Source organism: Lissotriton vulgaris, chromosome 9 (assembly GCF_964263255.1).
Source record: "Lissotriton vulgaris chromosome 9, aLisVul1.2, whole genome shotgun sequence".
Lineage (NCBI taxonomy): Eukaryota > Metazoa > Chordata > Amphibia > Caudata > Salamandridae > Lissotriton > Lissotriton vulgaris.
The window spans coordinates 917,919,860-917,940,978 of NC_141697.1; the positions used below are offsets into that span (position 1 = coordinate 917,919,860).

General features: G+C 46.3%; 1 protein-coding gene across 1 annotated transcript in view; it reads left to right on the forward strand.

Moving 5' to 3' along the window:
- LOC147692517 (protein ABHD14A-like) overlaps positions 1-20,194 on the forward strand; it is a 107,781-nt gene extending 87,587 nt beyond the window's left edge. Inside the window, exon 5 of the mRNA XM_086938730.1 lies at positions 18,396-20,194. Coding sequence (XP_086794856.1) covers positions 18,396-18,578 — 183 coding nt within the window. The 3' untranslated portion in view covers positions 18,579-20,194. The remainder of the gene's footprint in view (positions 1-18,395) is intronic.
- The last annotated feature ends 925 nt before the right edge of the window (positions 20,195-21,119 follow it).

A 21,119-nucleotide genomic window follows, 5' to 3' on the forward strand; every position in this document is an offset into this window, starting at 1 on the left:
CCCTCCGCTCTGGTGCGCAGGGCTACCCTGAGATCTGCTCCCGGACTGGCACCGGTCATACCCACTCGAACTTCCCCGATGCCGCATCCGACGCCGAGGCCCTCGACGTCACCGGTGCCTACCTGCAGTGCCGCCCCATCCTGATTCCAGAAGACACGGAGCCTGGCCGGGCGTCCACCGACGCTGAGGCCACACTGACTGAGCCATTGGACTCCATTTTGTATCCTAAGTCTTAGTCTTAGGGGTTGGATTGGATGAGGATTGGGAAGGGCAGCAGGACCACTTAGAAGTCAAGCCTTATACAGAGGAAATGGACTGGTACGAGGAAGTAGGTGAGACCAGTGGCCCGGACCACATCCAAAGAGCCTAGCTTGCTTTCTCCTCCTAACCTTGCTACAGAGGAGGGGGCTTCCTTCGCTATGGTGGTGTGTAGGGTTGTGGAGGTCTTGGACCAGCATCTTCCTACAGTGGCAGTCAAGACCAACATCTTGACCAAGGTCCTGCAGCCTGGTGTGTCTACTTCAGCACCCTTGCTGCCATATAATGAGGCCTTAACCAACGTTTTTCTGGACACCTGGTCAAAGCCCAGCACAGGGACTCCTATGAATAGAACCATCGCCTGTCTCGATCGCCCTGCACTGTGCAACCCTACCTTCTTCTCTGCTTACCCGACCCCTAAGAACTTGGTGGTCCAAGCCTCTACTTCCCGTGGCGTGTTCCCTTCCGCAACTCCGGATATGGAATCCAAAAGGCAGGATAGTTTTGGCAAGAACATTTTCTCTTCCACCAGCCTAGCATTGCGGCTGATAAACGCTGCACTCCTTTTGGGACATTACTTCCATTCGTTATGGGAGACGGTTGCACAAGTGCTGCCACAAGTCCCAGAGGAGTCCCGGGCTGTCCTCTCCTAAGTGTTGTACACGGGAAGGATGCAGCAAAGTGTATCATACACTGTGGCCAAGACACAACAGACTTGCAGGGCAGAGCGATTTCCTCGATGGTGACCATTTGGCACCACGCCTGGCTGATTACGTCTGGCTTCCATGTGGATGTCCAAGCCAACCTTGTGGACATGGCCTTTGATGGCTCTCGTCTCTTTAGAGACAGGGCAGACATGGTGCTAAAGCACTTCTAGTAGTCGTGGGCTAAAGCCAAGTCCTTGGGCCTCTCATTATCATCCTGTCCTGCTTCCACATTTCGCTCCTTTCGTGGCTTCGGAAGGGGCTTCCAGCCGATCCGAGCCGGCCCTGCCCTAGACCGAGTACTACACAAGTTATGCAAACTCTGCACTGCCTTTGGCGCGGTGCGCTCCAACCCGGTGGGTCGGGCTGCCAGAAGTCAAGTAAGGCCACAAGCCCCCATCCGTCTCCTAACCTTCCTAGTCCGGCCCTCCCAGATCATGGACATCTAATTGGTGGCAGGATAAGCCATCACCTCCACTACTAGTGGACATCACCTCGAACAGGTGGGTCTTGCACATAGTCTGAAGGGGCTACTCCCTCTCCTTTGAGACTTCCCTTCCCTCCATGCCTCCAACATACGATCATCGGCCCCGCCCAATCCTCATCCAATCCAACCCCTTGCTTTGCATCGAGAGGAAGTCCGACTCTCTTGGCCAAAGGAGCTATAGAGCGCATTCCCGGGCCAGTAATAGGCTGTGGTTGCTATTCTTGCTATTTTCTGGCCCCCAAAAAGGACGTAGGCCTTCATCCTATTCTCAACCTCGCAGCCCTCCCCTACTTACTCAGAAAAGAGAAGTTCATGATGCTCCCTCTCGCGCAGGTTCTGTCTCCCTTGGACCCAGGAAATGGGATGGTAGTGTTGGGCTTGCAGGACGCCTTTTTCCATATCCCCTTCCTGCCTGCCCATCGCCGCTACCTGTGGTTTACGGTGAGCCTTGGTCTTTGGCACCAAATGCATGATTACGATGCCTCGGCTGTAAGCATCCTTATGTAAAATTGTTTTCTCTGCATGACTACAATGCTTTTAAAATCCGCCGCTTTTTAAACTACTTGTGACTCTAACTGTGCTTCTTAAATTCTTTATTACGCCTTCTTACTTGCCTTACCTGCCTGACGCTTCTTCTGCCTTGCGCCCCGGTCCATCACGGGTGTTCCCGTTTGTGTGGAGGGCGCGACAGCAAACATCTGGTGTCCCCGCTCCGATTCGTCAGAGAGGGTCAAGCGGGGCTCCACAATTAGGCACAACCCTATTTAGGTTGGATGGCCTCCTCCGTGCTCAACGGACGCGCTCAGCGGATGCGCGCCGAAGTCGCGCTAAAGTTAAGCCCATCTGCGCCCGTCCGTGCCAGGGACGCGCCAGGGGCCAGGCGGGCTACTCCCCGTTTCATCTTACCGATAGGGAGTTCTCTTTACTCTGCTAACACTCTACTCTCTCTAAAACCACGGTTCAAACTCTGTCAATACACTCTGTCTCCCGCTGAGATTCACCTTGTCTCTAGTTGCAGTTGAAATTTGGGTTACGCTAAGAATAAACATCCTAAAAGCTAGGTCATTGTCCAAAAACAATATTGCATTTAATGATTTTGTTTCGCAAAGGAAACCCTCCTGGGTCTTTATTACGGAGACCTGGGCCTCAGATTCCTCAGGCCCCGACTTAGTCGCTGCCATTCCCTCGGGCTATGCCTTGACTAGAATGGACAGAACCGGGCGTAGAGGGGGTGGTCTAGGTATACTCCACAGGTCCTCCTTCACCTGCCGGTCGGTTTTCCTTTCTACCTCTTCCAACCCTTTTGAAGCATTATATTTTTCTATAAACTCCACCTCCACAGTTTCTTTCTCAGGTATCCTGTGTTATAGGCCTCCTGGTCCGAGAACCTCCTTTACCCAGGACCTGATGAATCATTTTGAACCCTTCCTTGACAGGCCCAATTTTACTCTTAGGCAATTTTAATTTCCACTTAGAAGATGCTAGTTCTAGAGATACTACTTCATTGTTGGACTCACTAGCCGCATGTGGCCTGATTCAGCTCGTGGGCGGTTTTACCCATTCAGCAGGCCATACGCTTGATGGCATCTTTTCAAACGACATCAGGCTTAAGACAGGAATCCCGATTCCTCTGGCCTGGTCAGACCATCTGGCAGTGCCCTTCGAGCTGAATAGTTCTCATCCCTCCTCGTCCCCTTCTGACACTAAGATATGGGAGCTCAGGCGAAATTTTAAGCAGATTAGCAATGAAACTCTGGCCTCTTTTATGAACGAGCTTAGACCTTCCTCTGATAATGACATAAACTCTGCAGTAACGGATTTGACCAACTCCATTTCTAGAGCTGTAGACATTCTGGCCCCTTTTAAACAGCGCTTCTGCGCCCGCAAGAGTCCCTCCATGCCGTGGTTCTCTGATCATCTTAGAGGACTGAGACAGGGTTGCAGAAAACAAGAAAGGAAATGTCATGCCCATCCTGATCCCGCTGGAAAGTCACAACATAAACTGCTTCTCAAAGCATATAAGCTAGCAATTACGGAGGAGAAAAAGGCCTATTATGCTAATCTGACGGCATCATTAAAATCATCTAGAGATCTCTTTAAGATCGACTCCCTTTCTGTCCCTAAGACCGTGGATCCTATAGTTGAATCCCAGGAGCTCTACGATAATACTAAAATCAATTACATCTATAAATCTCTCAAACTCCTTAATACAGAACTGGATGCTAGCGCCCCTCTGCCTTCATCCTACGTGCCTGTCCCTCTGGTGGTGAAGTCGGCGTCTAGTCTTCTGGACTTCCCTCCGCTCACCTCTGATGGGATAAATCACCTCCTGGATAACACCAAGTCAGGCTCTCCCCTGGACCCATGTCCTTTAAAAACACTGAAGTCATGTAGGGAGGTTATTGTTCCCCCCCCTTCTTGAGGTGATGAACCGGGCTATTGCAGAGGGAACTTTTCCCTCCTCATGGAAATTGGCGGTTGTAAAACCACTATTGAAAAAGAATTCTCTGGACCCTGGGGTCCTTAAAAACTTCCGTCCAATTTCTTTACTGCCGCCCCCTGCTAAGATTCTGGAGGCTCATTTAAATTGCCATCTTACCACCTTCATGGAAGACTCCAACCTCCTGGATATCTCGCAACACGGCTTTCGAAGTGCTCACAGCACGGAATCTGGCCTTACTGTCGTTATTAATAACATCCGGACTAAGGTCGACATGGGCCATACCATTCTTTTCTTGTCCTTCTCGACCTCACGGCGGCCTTCAACACCCTGTCCCCCTCGTTCTTGATTTCCAGGTTGGAGGAGATAGGGGTTGGAGGCTCGGCACTTAGTCTCTTGACTTCCTTTCTCCATCAAAGGGAACAAAGAGTCAAGTTGGGCGAATTTCTGTCCCCTTCTAAGCCCGTGCAATGTGGGGTCCCACAGGGTTCAGCTTTAAGTCCCCTATTGTTTAATATTTATGTGACCCCCCCTTGCTTCGGTTGTGAGATCCTTTGGGTTTGAGGTGCTCTCATATGCTGACAACACCCAAATTTTGGTCTCTCTCACCCAGTCGGTGGCTGACTCTGCCTCGAAGTTTAGATCTTGTATGGAGGCAGTTTCCCTGTGGATGATCCGGAACTTTTTGAAACTTAATGGAGATAAAAGGGAGGTCCTGATTTTTGGGGGTGGTCAGGACATTTGGTCTAGTGACTGGTGGCCGGCTTCTCTTGGGGACTGTCCTGTCCGCTCTCATTCGGCCAGAAATCTGGGGTTCCTGATCGATACCTCCCTCTCCTTTGACCTTCAAGTCAGTAGGATGGTGTCTACCTGTTGTGGTATCATCACTATCCTCAGAAAGATTGCTGCCTACCTCTCTCCAGCTGCCCGGAAGCAAGCTACAGTGGCTCTTGTCTCTTCGAGACTGGACTATTGTAATGCGTTATATGGGGGTATGAACAAATCCTGTGTCCATCGCCTTCAAATGGTACAGAATGCCGCGGCCAGGATTGTTCTGAATCTCCCTCGGCTTGCCTCAATTTCACAGGCTCGGAAAGGCCTCCACTGGCTCCCTGTCCAGGCTAGGATATCCTTTAAGCTTCTCGGTCTTGCCCATGGGGCCTTCTATGGCTCTGGCTCTGAAGGTATTAGTTCCGTTCTTCAGCCCTATAGTCCTAATAGAGTGCTCCGCTCCTCCACTAAAAATCTTTTTCTTGTTCCGAGATTTGTAAATGCTAGATGGGGAGGCAGAGCCTTTTCTACTCTGACGCCCAGGCTCTGGAACTCCCTCCCTCCAGAACTGGCCTCCCAACCTTCGCCGGGCTGTTTCGTAAACAATTGAAAACCTGGCTCTTTCTGAAGGCGTATTCGTAGTTCCTGGATATGGAGCCGCAAGACCTCTGTGTTTTGTCTGTCTATCCTTTTTGTCATTGTTGGCGCCTTGATGCCCTTGGGCTAAGTTGCGCCTTATAAGACCCACCTCATTCATTTATTCATTCATTCATTCAGCCACAAGCACTTTCAGTTTACAGTGCTCCCCTTCGGCTTAACCAGTGATCCTACGGGTGTTCACCAAGGTGATGGAGGTGGTCGCAGCTCATCGGCGGAGATCAGGGTTTCAGTCTGCCCCTATCTCAACAACTGGTTGTTGAAGGCGAGCTTACCCCAGGCAGTCATCTCCCACCTCCAGACTACGGCAAATCACCTGCATTCTCTGGGGTTCACTATCAACCAGCCAAAGTCAATAAGGACTCCCTCTCAAACGCTCCTTTTCATCTGAGCCGTTTTGGGCGCAGTGCAGTTTCGGGCCTATCCTCCAGAGCGGAGAGTCCAGGATATCTAGGCTATGATACTGATGTTTCAGCCTCTGTCTTGACCTAAATGCCTTGGTCTTCCGAATACTACAGGTTACTACTTCTCAGATGTGAAGCCAAACACAAGGGCCCAGTATCCGTCAAGTATAGATCCTCATGGGGCCACTACTATATTTGCTTAAAGTGTACATCACTGTGACCAGCAATGCAGAAAATTCCATTACGAGAATTTTTTTTATTTTTTATGTATTACATCGAACATCCATGTGACTGTAAAAGCATCCCTTGCCATTCAACTTCTAAACATGTTTCGACATTGGCTTCTCCTGTTCAGATACGACAACATGTTTTGTCTTTGAGCCTGAAAAGTGCAGCACTGCCTTGTGTGCCTATGAAAAAGAATACTCTGCATTTCAAATGTATAATAGTCACCAAAGTAAGCAACACTTTTTTTTTTACCCCAATACTCATTCCTGCCTGTTACTACAAAAATAAATGCCTTGAAAGTTGTGGCAAAAAATCAGCACCGCCACTCTGTTTCGTGCGTCAATGATTGGCTGTAGCATTGATGTGGAAGTTGATAACAGCGGTTAAGGAATCCCCTCTGTGGAACAGACTCAGGGGGTTCATGCCTGGCGATAAAGCCCCGAGCAACTACGAGTTTTCCAATGTCTCTGGTCCCAGAATTATCAGGTCCACAAATTCCGGACCAGGAGACATTGGAATTCGACTTGCAAGTGGAGCTGTGGGCAGCTGCTGTGCCTGGGATATGCTGACCACATAAAGCAGCATAGGGGGAAAAGAACCGGCTCCGCTCAGCTTAACAAAAACCCTCACTGCCATCCAGCCAGGCCCTACATGGCTGAGAGAAAAGGCCAGCCATACTATTACCTGCTCTGAGCAGATAGTAAATGTGTGCAGAGGTTTTTGTGTGTGTTTGTACCGGGAAAAACAGGCAGAATTGGGACCAGTATGCCTGGGTCTGTGTGTACCAGGGCAGTAACTTGTAATTCCTGTATGTAGGCCAAGAGAATACAGACCAAATCAAAATACTTCATTTAAGAAATCCTTGCATTTATATCTGCGGAACGTGTTATGAAGCCTTAAGAGTGCTAGCCGCTATGTTGGTGTCCGATGCCTACAAACATGTATATTGTTTTTGGCTGGGCCACCTCTCTGGCCCTGTGATTCCTTGTCAACCATGATCCAAAAGACTGAGTATGTGGGATTAAAATAACTCTTTGCTTCCAACCAGGCAAAGAAGAATAGCTGTCCTTGGTCCCCTCAGAGCATGGCTTTTGTTAGAAGACCGCATACGTGCCATTCCTGACCAATAGATATACCTTCCTCAAAGATGGTGTATCAAAGAAGCATTAGCCTTTCCCATTTAAAGACTACCGAAGATTACCCACGTCTGCGGTCAATGAAAACACACAAACTGTGGAAATATTGTACACTCACCACACACCTGTCCAACACATACATACTCGTCCACTTCACACCGTCACATACCCACCCATCACTTAACTTCCCCTCCATGTGTGTATTCCTGACGCACTCACCAATCCAGACTTAATCCCCCCACTAGACATCAGCAAAGACTTCTCACACACACCTGACTGTTCCCACCCCTGCCCGAGTCACTCTCCCAAACACACGACATGCACGACTGCAAGGACATAACAGCCAGACACTTCCCACCAACAGACATACACTGCTACCAAACCCTGAACAGACACTTGCCCACCCAGGCACACGTCGCAAACACACAAAGACACAAAGACAGTGTATCATAGACATGCACAGCAGAGCAAACACACATTGAAGGCTGGGGAAAACATGGCAGGACTAGTGCATGCACATACAAGACTGGTCACACACATGCTGGACAAAAGGGGCACAGATAAGAGACAATAATGTGTTGTGCATCACTTTATGAAACGCAAGCAGCCGTCAGGCACAGGCTGCCTGAGCACACGCATAGTCAAAGGCAGATGCTCGCAGTCAAGGCCATGCCCTCTTATCCACTACTATCTCTGATGCGGAGGGTCTGGTTGAGCAGCCAGAGCTAGATGCTGTACCAGAGTTGCTGAGGATATGAAAATGCAGGACGCGATTGCTAAGGATCGGAAAATGGTGCACTGGTGAGCACAGATTGGGCACACTGTGCAGCAAGTTATTGAATTCAAGGGAGGACCAGTGGTGAGTGCTGGGAATCGGGGCAGTGATGAGACCTGAATCTGGGGAATAAGAGGATGAGTAAATACTGGGGTAAGTGTAAGCAGATTGTGTGTGTGTAAGCGTCTCAGAGTTTTGGGTTCTGTGTGGGAAAAGCCAAAGGGGGGGCATTGTGTGCGTGCTTGGAGACCGTGAGGAGTGCAGTGAGGATTCTTTGGATAAGTGTGCACAGTGCTTGCACCAAAAAGGCAGATGATCAGAGCGGGAGACATGAGTGTGAATATTAGGTGAAGGAAAGAGCAGGCTGTCTGCATTGGTGCTAAAGAGCAAGAAATGGGGGGCATTGAAGGGCAGGTTCTGCCTGTTTCAGGATGGTGGCAGCGCAGGTATAGTGCTTGTCAATCTTGAGGCTGCCAGCATGGTTGTGACTATGTGCTTTGACTTCTGGTATGGATGGCCTTGACTTGCTTGGTTGCTTGCAGGGGGAAATGTGAATTTTGTACTGACTCCTTTCCCTGCTGTTTGACCTGTTTTCAAAAGTACCGTTGGCATCGAAATAAAGAGGGGAAATTAACAGCCACCATCCAGCTTCAATGCTCAGAAGGGGAACATAAAGATTAAACTCTGTGCTGCTTTGTCAGCCCAATTCAACCAATGTTCGGTTACTGCTGTAAGGCTTAATGGACTCTAATCCGTGAGCTTGCGTAAAAAGTAGACTGTTCCACGTTTTGCGTCTCCAGTGCATACTGTATAATTTTCCTCCTCTCCTTCCGGTCCACAATTATTACAAATGCCACTGGGATCCTTTGACTTTTCTCTCTTGTCACAATACACACACTCAGACCGGATGTGGGCAACAGCTGTCCACCTTCTTTTAAGCTCTTTGAGTGTTGTCTGGCACGCAGGGAAGACATTCAAATAGGGTTGTGCGCCATAGTCAAGACGACCTCAACTCCTAAGCTTAGTAGAGAAACACGTTTTAATTCCATCATTGTTAAGGCAGAACAAGTAGAGAGCAGGGCGCTCTGCCACGCCCCTAGCCCAACCTCTTTCTTTATTTGTGCTCATATGTGTATCATTACACACATTCTTAAACACAGTTCTGAAGTTGTTTCTAGTTTAAGGACTAGTTTTTAGGTCGAGCTGGTGTAAGCAGTGCGAAGCACTGCGTCCAGCGAAGCATCTTCTGTTACTCACTTCCTGGGAATGTGAGACAGGGGATGGGCACGCGCAAGCCCTCGGCGTTTTCACCTCGTGGGCGTGCACGCCCAGCCCGGCGCCGTGCACATCTCCTGTCTCACATTCACAGCAAGTCAGCCTCTCGCCTCTCTCAATCGCGCACACACACAGCCACACTCACGCATGCACACACACACATACGCAGGCACACACACGCAGGTACGCACGCACACACTGAATACACACACATGCACACACCACTCCCCCCCCCCCCCCCCCCCTACCCCACCCCACTCACCGGGCTCTTTCCGCTACAGCCTCCGTCACATCACCTGGCACACGCTCTCAGCGAGAGGGCTCCATGCCTCCATCGCACGGGCTACAACACTCGGGGCTCCCTCAAATCACGGGAGCCCCGGACACTGCCGCGCGCTCCATGCCCCAGGCAAAGTTGGACGCACACATGCGCAGTGCGTAAGGACTGCGTGTGTGTTCCTGTGAGGTCGCGCGCTTTCGCTTTCACTTCGGCTAAACCCGTCTGCTGGTCCTGCCTCTAAGGAACACTCATCTCCACCCTCAGTGCTCCAAGCTTCTCAACACGACCCACAAGCTTGTTGGAAGTGTTTGTGTTTATTGTTTGGCTATTTAGCGCATGTTTTTGTGTCGTGCGTGATGATGAGCAGAAAGATTTGGTAGTGGTATAGCGCTCGCCTGCTGCTAGTCTGGTGTTTTGCTGCTGTTTGTTCTTTGCCGCAAGGTAGTCTCTTTGTAATTTAAACATTGATACATGGTTCTGGGATTCGCGGACAGGGGGCTTGTTGGGCCTGATGTTAGATGGCGTTGTATGTCACGTGTCTTCATTTACGTGTGTAGTGTGTTGTTCTATGCACACAACTGTTTGGAGGTGTAGATCTTGGGCCCAGCTGACAGCCGATGCCTGGGGCTGGGTTCATGCTCGCTGCCTGCCGGTGTGGCATACTTGCGGTATGTGCCCCAGCCTCGATGTTGTTGTGAGTTCCACAGTGATTGTGTTGGTTGGGGGCTCGTGGGTCCTAGGCAGTTGTTGGATTGCGCAGGCATCTGAGGGTACGAGGGCTTTGATTGGGTGGAGTGTAGGAGGAGGGCAGGCGTGACTCGTCGCCTTTGAGGTGGCCTTTGGCCGTGGGGTGGCTGCAGCTCACGCAGGACGGGCGTAAGGTCTTGCAAACCCGACCCCGGTGGCATGCAGGATGCGCACCAGGGGTTGCGTACCGGCAGAGAGGAGGCGGGGCAGAGTGGGAGTGTAGTCGTGAGAGTGCACAATATACCTGTCTGTATATTGTGCACGCACACACACTACAGGCACGCTGTGCGCGCTCAGCACGCACACTCTGCGTGAAACCAACACGGATGCGCACATCTCGCTCTGTGGCCTCTGCACAGGCCTCACACAGTTCTCTAAGCACCAGCTGCATCAAAAAAGAGCTCGACGACCGGACAGTGACGTCATATGGTCCAGTGCATTCCCCTCCACCACGGATCGGCTCTGATGGCTTTGCTCTGGCAGTAAGCCACTTTCTGAATGGGCTTCTGCACTGCACGCTCTCATTAAGGGGGGGGCCGTGTTCAAGTGCAGTGGTGATGGGGAAAAGTCAGATATGCTTGTGAAGGGGTCTGCGGACCGTGTCACTGCGGTGGCTGCTGATTGAAAACGAAGACCCTGGCTAGCTTTTTACTGTCACACTTTGGGTTTGCCGCTTGCCGTATGAGTGTTTTTATATGAAGGTCAACCAAAAAAATGCGACTCATCACCAGAAGCTGGTAAAGAGCCAGATTAACAGCACCTTGAGGGAAGGAGTACCGCGTGTAGCGCCTGAAAGGTCTGTCCTGGCCCGGAATAATCATTTACAAGGACCTCGTCCCCATAGACTTGTACTTGTTCTTCCTAAAACTAAACAGACATAACCTCCATCCCCAGCATGCAAGTTTAACTCAAGTGTCTGTGTCTGACTTCAAGTTTTAAAGCTACGTTCTTAGTCTCTAGGTGCTACAACTCCAAAATGAATGCGAAGTATCACAGTGTAAGAGTAAACCTTAGGATACAAGTCCAAGCCCAAACTCCTACATTCATACTTACAGGATAGGCCTCAAAAAGATGCCTAAAAACTCGAACCTAAGCACTGAATTTTAAACATAAACAGCAAGTCTAAGACTGTAAACCTAATGCTAACCTCAATGGCTGTTGATACCCAATCAGCCTAAACCTCTAAATCTGATACCTAAGGTAATCCACCTACATATTTCTAAACCTCCAGGTTAATACCAGGCTCCTAAACCTTAAACTCTTTATACTTGGTTTAACCTCATGAATTTAAGCCTATTTCCCTAAACCCATATTTAAATTCCTCAGCCCCAATCACAGCAGCTGTATCTAAATCTAAACCATTTGTCCCGACTTAAACATCTGGGCTAAGGTTACTCCCTAAACCAAAACTTGTGCGACTCAATTCCCTAAACCCATGTTTAACTCCTTATTGGTAAACCTGGAATTTATTATAAAAGTTTACTCTCATTTTGTAAATCTAACCCTTTTAATCAATTCTAGCAAATTTTAGTCTAAATGTTTTAGACTAAAACCCTAAATCCATAATATTGTCCGAATCCCAAACCAATATGTGTCCACAATCTCCACTTCTGAATGAAGGACAACCATTTCTGCTTGAATGGTGACAAACCTGAGATCATGCTTCTAGGCGGTACTAAGGAGAATCCATCCCATTTCCATTACCCTTAATCCCGGCAAAAACTCCTGTTCCAGCAAAGAAGGCAAAGAATCCAAGCATTACTTTAGACTCTGTAATGACATTTAGGCTGCAAACAGATAAAGTGCTCAAGGATGCTAGCTTTCAACTCTCCATCTCTACAAATTCTTGTAACTCCTGCAACCAACTACCAGATGGAAATGACTAGAAGTCTGTTAATAGTCGTCTTCATTATTCCATTCTTATCTACGTCGTCCAGCCCATAAAACTCATAGACATGCTGCACAAATGTGAAATGATCCGGTTGTGCATATGAGACCCACCTTGCAAGTTCTCAATTTTATTCCACTTAAATGGAGAATTCAATTCACAGTTCTCTGTGCAGTGCATACGGCCCGGTGGATCACAGGCCCTTGCAGCCGCAGAAGCTTGACCACACTATTGACCAGAGTTATATGGTCAGCAAAGTATTCATGATCTGCCATCCAAAACAAATGCTCCAGAAGCCTGGCAGGAGGGTATCTGAGCTCCATGAGCCAGGGATCCTAACCATGGCCTCTTGCAAAGGCTCCTGGAGCACGTGCTGTTCAGACAAATCTTCAGCTGAAGATGATCATCACGAGCAGGGCCGAACTGACAAAGGGCTTTCCTTAATAAACAATGCAAAGACATGTTTAAACAAGCATTTGCAATGCAATAGGTCTCGCATTTACGCAAGTTTGACCTATTTGCATTGTAAATGACAATGGCTTTTATTTATGTTTCATAAATAAAAGGCAATGTCAATTACAATAAAAATAGCTCAAACTCTCGCGAATGCGAGACCTATTGCATTGCAAATGCTTGTTGTATTGGCATTCATCCTCAGCAGCTACGGAGGCCTCTCTAAAGGTTTAGAACATGCAGAGAAATGGCCTTTAGTAGATCTAGTGGCTTGCCTTCGGTGCCGCTTCTGGCTATGCTGACTGCAGCTTTCTGGTACTTGACGTTGTTCTGGCACTACCTTGGATCAGGAGGTGCTTTTACAACATTTGCTAAGTCTGGTAATGTCTCCAGGGTTATTTCTGAAAAGGAAATAGTATTCAGCAGAAGAAAAAGTCTTAACGAAGGCAGTTTATTGGCTTCAGGATGAAGACCGTCTTCCTGAAGGACACCTTTGCATTCAACCTTGTCACAAGAAATATTTTTGTAGTAGATGGGAGATATTCCCTTTTAAAATACTTTACTTTTAGAATCAAGCCTATGTGATTGGTTTACGTCCAGTGCCTATTCGTGTTTCCTGGATATCTGTAAAAATGGGACACTCCCTTCTACCATTGTTGGCAAGACTGTTGAACATTTCTCCATAATCCTACACTGTGACGGAAGGAATGCTTGAATTAATCTCAACCATTGGTGATCGCTTGGCATGCCGTTGGTTTTTCGCCTCTTGTGCCAGTCTAGGCAGAGGCCAGCCATATGGAAATACGCCTTGCTTCAGCTACAGTAGGAACAGTACAACCTAAACTTCTAAGTCAGGTTCCCACCCTACGAGAACACACGTAGCCTCAGATGCTCCTGTACATAGGAATGTCAGGAAGTAGCAGAACTGTATTTTGAAGCAACTGCATAACCCCTAGTTTCACAGTCAGTGCGTGGAGATCAGTTTCACCCAATGCCAGAAAGTTGGGTTTCTGTTGGCCACCATAAACAATTGTCAGACTATCTTGCATTCTTCTTCAGAACCAATGGTCTTTCAACAATTGAGCTGTTGCGCGGAAATCATCCACTTTGACAATAACAATATTAAAAATGCTCAATGAAATGACTTCCTTTTGTATCTGAGTAATGCCCAGTTATCCTTCAAAAACCTGGTATAATGAAGAAAGTATACATTTGTTTGGAACATCATAGTTTGGTTTGCTGGTTTCAATCTGTCCCAGATTCCTTGCTGTTGAAGTAATTGCTTGAGATGGGGGACATGTCATCTTGCAGCTTGACAATTGTTTTTTAATTAGAATCATAAACATTTTACATCACTACTTAAGTTTAGTCATAGAATGTAAAGCATAGGCAAAGGCAAAAACATAATATATCTTTGAATTCATTTTCTTCTCTCCCTCCCCCTCTACCCCTCCTGTTCCTCAGCATACCCACTTTCCTATTATCTCCTAAATAACCCATAGATTTAAAACATAAACATTCTAGTCTCATAAACAGGACAGTTCGGAAGCAGTAAAATTATGCATTGTGCAATTAATCTGTTACCTACTCTATAGAAGCAGCTTGTGCAAATCATCCATAACCTAATAGGTGTATCCATTCAAGATATATCTATCCAATAGTCTATCTTCCTCCTTAGTACTACAGCTCGTATGCTGCCCCTCTTTCCTCCTCTAAAGTCCACCAATCCCCAATGTTGACCTCCATTTCATATGAGAACCAAAACCTCCGCAAACTTTTCCATTTAGTCATTCAGTTGCTATATCATGTTTTCGTAGGAGGCCATGTTAAACATTTCTTATATCCAGGTAACTATCTATCTCGTGTTCTCAATACCCAAGAATACAAAGCTTGGCTTGTGTAATCCATCTCTTACATTATTATAATCCCGTATTAATACTTCCTGGGCTGTTACCTTTCATTCTTTCCAGACCTTAGCTCCACTACTGTTCCAGAGAGCTACATTCCCAAGCTAAGTGCAGTATGTCACGATTGAAGTAAAACGATCTCCAACATTTACCCCTTGGACATCATCCTATAATGCTCCATCTTTTAGGGGAGACTTTGCCATCTGGGTAAGAACATGTAATACTAAAATTTTAACCATGCCTCTTAGAAATGGATCCTCTGTTAACAACAGTTCAGGTCATTCGTCTTCCTTGTAATCAACTTGGAACCGTGTTGATCAAACCACTCTTAATTGTTTGGTAACCAGACACGAAAATATTTTTTTTTGAGTTCAAATCATTTTTATTAAGCAATAACAAAAAAGATAACGGCCATGAGGCATCCGTAGGATTACAATCTTATTGGAGTGACGCCGTAATCAAGCATGGATCAGTGCATGTTATAAAATGATGTGGGCAGCAGGTATTAGTCATTTTGAATGTATTAAACAACTGTTATTGTGCCTACAACATTAGACAAACAGCGCCACCATGTGGCGGACTGTCATAAGTGCAAGAGTTGACAAACAAGTGCTGGTGCCAAATCAATCACTGTCTACTGGGTCTTTCCAAGACTGCAAAACAATTCGCCCTTTCCTAACCAATATGGCTACTCTGCCTTTACAGCGGGGACAACTAGTAAAATTTTCGCTTTCTCCAAGTAGCCCTTTTCTAGCTTATTTCCTCACTCAATCTCTCCCAAGTTTCTCTCTCTATAATTGAGAGGTGAGTCTCCTGTTTCAAGGCGATGGCTGGGCTTGTTTTGTGGTATTATGAGAGTTCTTCCTTTTATTAAAATGAGTCAATTGTTCACATCACGTGATACTGTTGTTAGGTTATGTTAGTTTTTCATGATTTAGGGCTTATCGGATTAAAAACGACATTTCAGAAGGGAAGTGTCAGAGCTTAGTTTGTAAGAGATCAAAGAAAATTCTGCTTACATGAGCTTGTTTTATGCAGTCTTATATAGAAAGTAACATGTTGGTGTAGCAAATGGGTTCTGCCCATTTAGTCCCTAGGATTATTTGCTTTCGAGTATCCACTTTTGCTGTGAGTGAATGTCTACTTGAGTCTCAAGTCATGATAAATGGGCTGAGCGCGCTAACCACCAGTGTCTGCCTTTCAAGAGAAGGGCGCTTCTGCGCAGCTAAGGTAAGGCTGTGGACTGGTTACACATGAACATATGAGCACGTGTGCGTGTTCATGTGCGGGCTGCATGTATGAGACTACCGCTGTGCGCAGCCTGGTATCTGCGCAGAGATAGCCTTTCACAGAATGGACACTGCTAGGATTGATACTGACCTGGGTTAGGCCGTCGAATGAGAGTAGCCATTCATACTGTAGGTCCATGTTTCTTACTGAGGACCTGTGATGTTTACACTGTGGGCACATTATTGACGCAAACTATCTTAAAGCACAGTTTTGCTCTATTTAGGCCTACATGGTCAGTTCCTGGGAAAGGAAAGGGGTAGGACGGAAAGCTGCAGCTTATAATTAGCTTGTCAAACTGCACCTGGTGTGGGACAGCCGAGGCCCACTGTAAACAAAGAGGGAGCCCAAGCATTTGGAGTAACACAGGAGGGGCTCACCTTTTGTAGTTTTGGAGGGGAAGAGATCAGGCAGTAGTGCCAGCGATGGGCGGAACTCCAACTCTCCAGGGAGCTCTTAGCAGAGGCAACTTGAAGTTATCATCTTAGATTGTCCCAGAATGCTGTGCGGCAGAGTTAGGTCATGGGTGGAGAGATGATGTAGTATCCTAGGATTGATTGGCCAGGAGTGCGTGGCTCCTAATACTTTCCACCCTCACTTAAAAACCCCTGCGCAAGGGAGAGACAATTGAGATGACACTGGGCTTGATAGCGAAAACAGTGAAAGGATGCTCAGCTGGAAGGAAAAGTCACTTGATGCCTTGCAACGAAGGACTGAGGACTTTGACTCCAGCTGACCACCAATACTAGGATTGATGTCTTCAGGGCCATTTATTCTGCTACCCCCCCTTATGCTCTCTGGGGACCCATTGGAGGAAAGAAGCTGCACTCCACTGCGTCCTTCAAAGTACCTGGAAGCTCTGGGGCCTGAACGGTGGGGCAAGGGGGGTGCTCTTTGGGCTGGTTGCAGAGGGGCTGCACTAGAGGCCCCCATCAGCAAGAAAAGAACTCCAGGAGACAGGCAGATGACGGATCTGGCACAGGGAGTCCAAACCTCCTGCTCCAAGCAAAACCTCATTTAGAGGCCAGGAGGCCTAAAGAGAATGATCCTGGTGGCTCGCCCCAGCTACAAGGAGCAAAGCAATCTTAAGATGCAGAAAGTAGGGTCAACAAGGACAGAGAGATTCATCTACAAATATTTGCTCTTTAAATTAAAGCAAATGGTGCAGAACACTCCACCATATTTTAAAGCATTATCTGGGGAGGGAGGGGGGCATGGCCTGGTGGATTTGATGTTGAATGTATCCCTGTTTATGGAGGGGATGTGCTTGTGGTTCTCCCCCTACTCAGTAATTGCCCCTGGGCAATTACTGAGCCCCGGGGACTGACACATTAATACCTGGGGGCCGGGGACCCACTCCTGGAACCCCAATGTGAAAGATATTTCACCCCTGCTTCCTATGCTGACGTCTGTGGGAAGCGGTACACGCACCACAGAATCCGCACCCTGCCCGCATAGAGCGGGCAGTGAGAATGAATGTGCTGGCCCCAATGCCAGCAACCAGCAGTGCTGGCCGGGCAACTCGCTCTGGCAGCTGGTAATGGGCTGCATTCACTCCCCACAACGTTGTACAGCACATGGGCACCCAGAACAGAATGCTGGGTGTCACAAAAGTTATTTCCATTTTTCTTTTTTTTTTAAAATATTTTTATTATTCATCATCAGAAAAACAAAGAGTAAACAAAAGGTATTTCCATCCACCTAAAGAACATAATTGTAATGAGAAAGATCGAGATATTTTTCCATTTTCAAAGGAAAAAGCCCTTACTGGACAATGATTTATGGAATGTTGTTGTTGTACTAGCTAATTGGCATTACTAGCCTGGGATTGGGATGTGGAATTACTTCACTATCCTAAGAGAGTCAGGTACTATAATGCAGTACTTGGTTCACAGTAAAAAGACAATTGCAGAATTATTACTTGCAAAGGACTCACACCCTCCACACTAATAACCCAATTTCTTTCTGTTGGAATTACATCTAATGAGGAAACAAATGGTATGAGATCCTGTCCCAAGTCATCCTGAAAGCTAACAACAACAAATATTAACTACCACGTTTCAAGTATCATCTCTTGGAGATGACCTTTCATTTTTTTTGTTTCTTTCTAAACTTTTCAAAACATTTTACTAGTGTCCTGTATCTTGTCAACAGACAGCAGTGTATGCAAACATGTGAATCTATAGCCAAAACATGATTTAAAAAAAATGCTTTAGCGAAGTAGGGTTTTGTTTTATCCGTGGAGCACTTCTGACATAAGATACCGTTGGTATATAAAATACAGCTTAAAATAAAGTTGTACTGTGGAATGCTGATGTAAAATTCAGTGGATGTATTCTATCTATTGTGTGGAATGACCTTGTGTGACGTATAGTAAATGTGGGGCAATCCTTAGATAAAGTGTTTGGAATGTAATAAAGAAAGCTGCAATGTATGTTCATAGCTTTTATGGCTTTCCTAATTACTGATAAATGAAATGCACTTTGCTCATCTACTGTGGATGTGTAGAGTATTGCTGCGAAAGTGAGAACTTTATACTGTATGGTAAAATGAACTTTGAATCCAAGAACTATAAGAGCATAACAATCTATTGTGCTTGTCTCCTCATTTCGCTTTCTTCTGTTTTCCCATTCATCGTACCATTTTATTTTCCTTCTACATTCAATTCTCTTTCCTTTTTCTCCTAACCCCGATACAGACACCCACTCTGATTGTATATGGTGAGCGAGACACCAACCTGGGAACTCAGTCACTGGAGAACCTTCGCCAGATCCCGAAGCACACCGTTGCTATGCTTGTTGACGCGAAGCATGCCTGCTACCTGGACCAGCCTCGCCACTTCCACCAAGCCCTGATCGGTTTCCTCAATAGCCTCAAGTGACCTTCGACTTCAGGCCACCCACCTGCAAAGCTTGTGGGTAACAAGTGGGGAGATGGACTAAAGGCTTTGGTTTAAGCCCTGGATGCCCCCAGAGCTTGAAACATAACCACCTGGCTGTGGTTAGACAAGGACACCACAATCTTGAGAGGCAGGCATCACTCTTTATTTATTAATAGCTAGGAAGTGGGTGTTTGCTGGATTGCTTGCTCCCTCGCAGGGGGCTTGGGGGCGAGCTTAGGTCTGACACTTGGAAAGTAAGGTGAATGACTTTCGAAATTGGGAGTGCGGTTGATTCAACATTATAGACAGGAGCCGAAGTGAATGGAAAGGAGCTCATTCCTTGTGTTTCTCTGTCACTCCCCTGCAGTCTGCATCATTGACTGTTATTTGCTGACATTCGCAGAATGCATTGGAGCCACTGTTCTTGATGCCCTATCCAATGTGTGCATATCCTTGCAGTCTGTGTGAATGCCGTACGCGTGGCATTTTGAATTTGAGCACACAAAACCAGAATCTGTAGGAGCAAGCAAGCCTAATACAATTTTAGTTCTGGCCTGCATGCACAGTGACAAAGTTGAGCAAAGAAAACCAGACTCTATAGGAACAAGCAAATCTAATACAATATTAATTCTGACTTGCATGCACCATAAATAGGTTGGATGTAGACATCTTCACAATGCTTGATTTCCTTTCCACAGTCTCCTTACCGCTTTGTGCTTTGTATCCCTACCTGGGCTCTGTCTCCTGTACTGGCTCCAAAGAGCTTAGTTGGAGAAGCCCGTTGACAAGTATTTCTGGTCCTACCCACTCCAGGACTTTCTTGAAAGGAAGGTGGACTTACAGATCATAACGAGTAATAAGTAAAAAAAAATATTCTCACCTCTTTTTTGCTGTCTCGTGATGCTACGAAACACAGGAGTTCTAAAAGCGTAATGCAAAATGTGTAACTTGGTTATTTAACACCATTGGCAATGCACCCAGTCATCACTTTTGTAGTTAAAGTTTTCGAACCCAATAATTCAAGTTGCAAGGCTTTGCAAAAGAGCTGCCCAAACCCGCAGTGCATGAGAATAACAATTAACCTTCCCTTTTAATTTGTTTTTGTAGAAATAACTGATCCAGAAAGGTGTTGCTACATTCATGTAGATATGGTGTCTTTGCAGAGGTTGAAAGTAGCCTTTCTTGAGCACCATCAGCCCTGATATCGTAGAACCTGAAACTTGAGTGATTTGCTCACTTAAGTAATAGGGCAACAATTTATTGGCTGAATGAAACAATCCAGGCATGGATTCCTTAGTAAACCATAAGGGACTTTGATAGTAAAAGGGCCATATTACAGCGAGGCCTCAGTTCTGGTTTTTGTTATGTTTGCTTTAATTATTGGACTAAACTGATGTTCATGTGATACAGTTGGGGCAGTGTTGGTTTGTTCCTAATGCTGTAATGGAAGACGTGTTAGAAGAAACTTTAGAGTTGGTAGGTTAGCAGGGTGATGGGTTCACCCTAGCAGAAGGTGAAATTATGAATTTTGTGCACAGTGCTTTGGGATTTAATAGAGTTGCGGTTTGTTACATTTTCTTCATTTGTTCCTTTAATAAATGTTATAACTGAACTAATCTTCAATGAGTTTTCTTGTGTTGGTCATTGCAGGAAAATGTACCCTTCTCTGTAGTCTGCCCTGTTCTTTTGGATTTATGGACCTGGATTTACTGGAACAGAAGAAGAATGTAAACGCATTTCTACGACATTATCTTTCATATGTTACATACTATGATCAATCCCGATATCCGGATAAGAATCCTCAGTGCAAATCAGACAGCAGCGCAATAGGTAAACTCCACAAATACCAGCAAACTTCAGGTTTTCTATCACATGTTGAATGAGAGGGAGTCCATGTGGATCACTTCGATTTTCAGTACCTTAATCAACATTTCTGACCAAAAAACAACTTTAAAAAGGAATTCCTTTCTGACTAAAAGTTTCTGTGGACTCTGTATGTTTTTGTTCCTACAGATCGCAGTCAATACTGCCTGCGGTTCCCCAGGCTCTTTCTTGAGTTTGTATCTCGGGTTTTGCCTCCGGTGACCCACTTCATACCTTCATTTTGCTATATTAATCAGACAATCTGCTCTGGTTCTCTAATGGCAAAAATGTCTGTACGGAAAAGGCCTAATGTCATGTAATGAAAATTTTTTATCCTGACAGTGATAAAGAATACATGTATTTCTGTCCTCAAACCATATGCTGCAGGATTGCACAAACTGCTAAATCGTCTTGGGTAAAATTGTCTGTGACAGCGAGAAATACCTGTTTTGTGCTCTCCGGGAAAGCCACTTATTGAATGAATTGCCTGTCCGTGCTTAATGACCCACTTAGAAATCATAGTTTTATGCCACCTAGAGGAATTGGTTCATAGGGATAAAAGAAGGCTGGCATTGCAATCCTCCTTAGATCTTATGTTCTGTCATTTCACCAGAATTCGAGGTGCAGCATTGTCTGACCGATCACTGAAACATCATTTGCCATTATTATCATCATCAA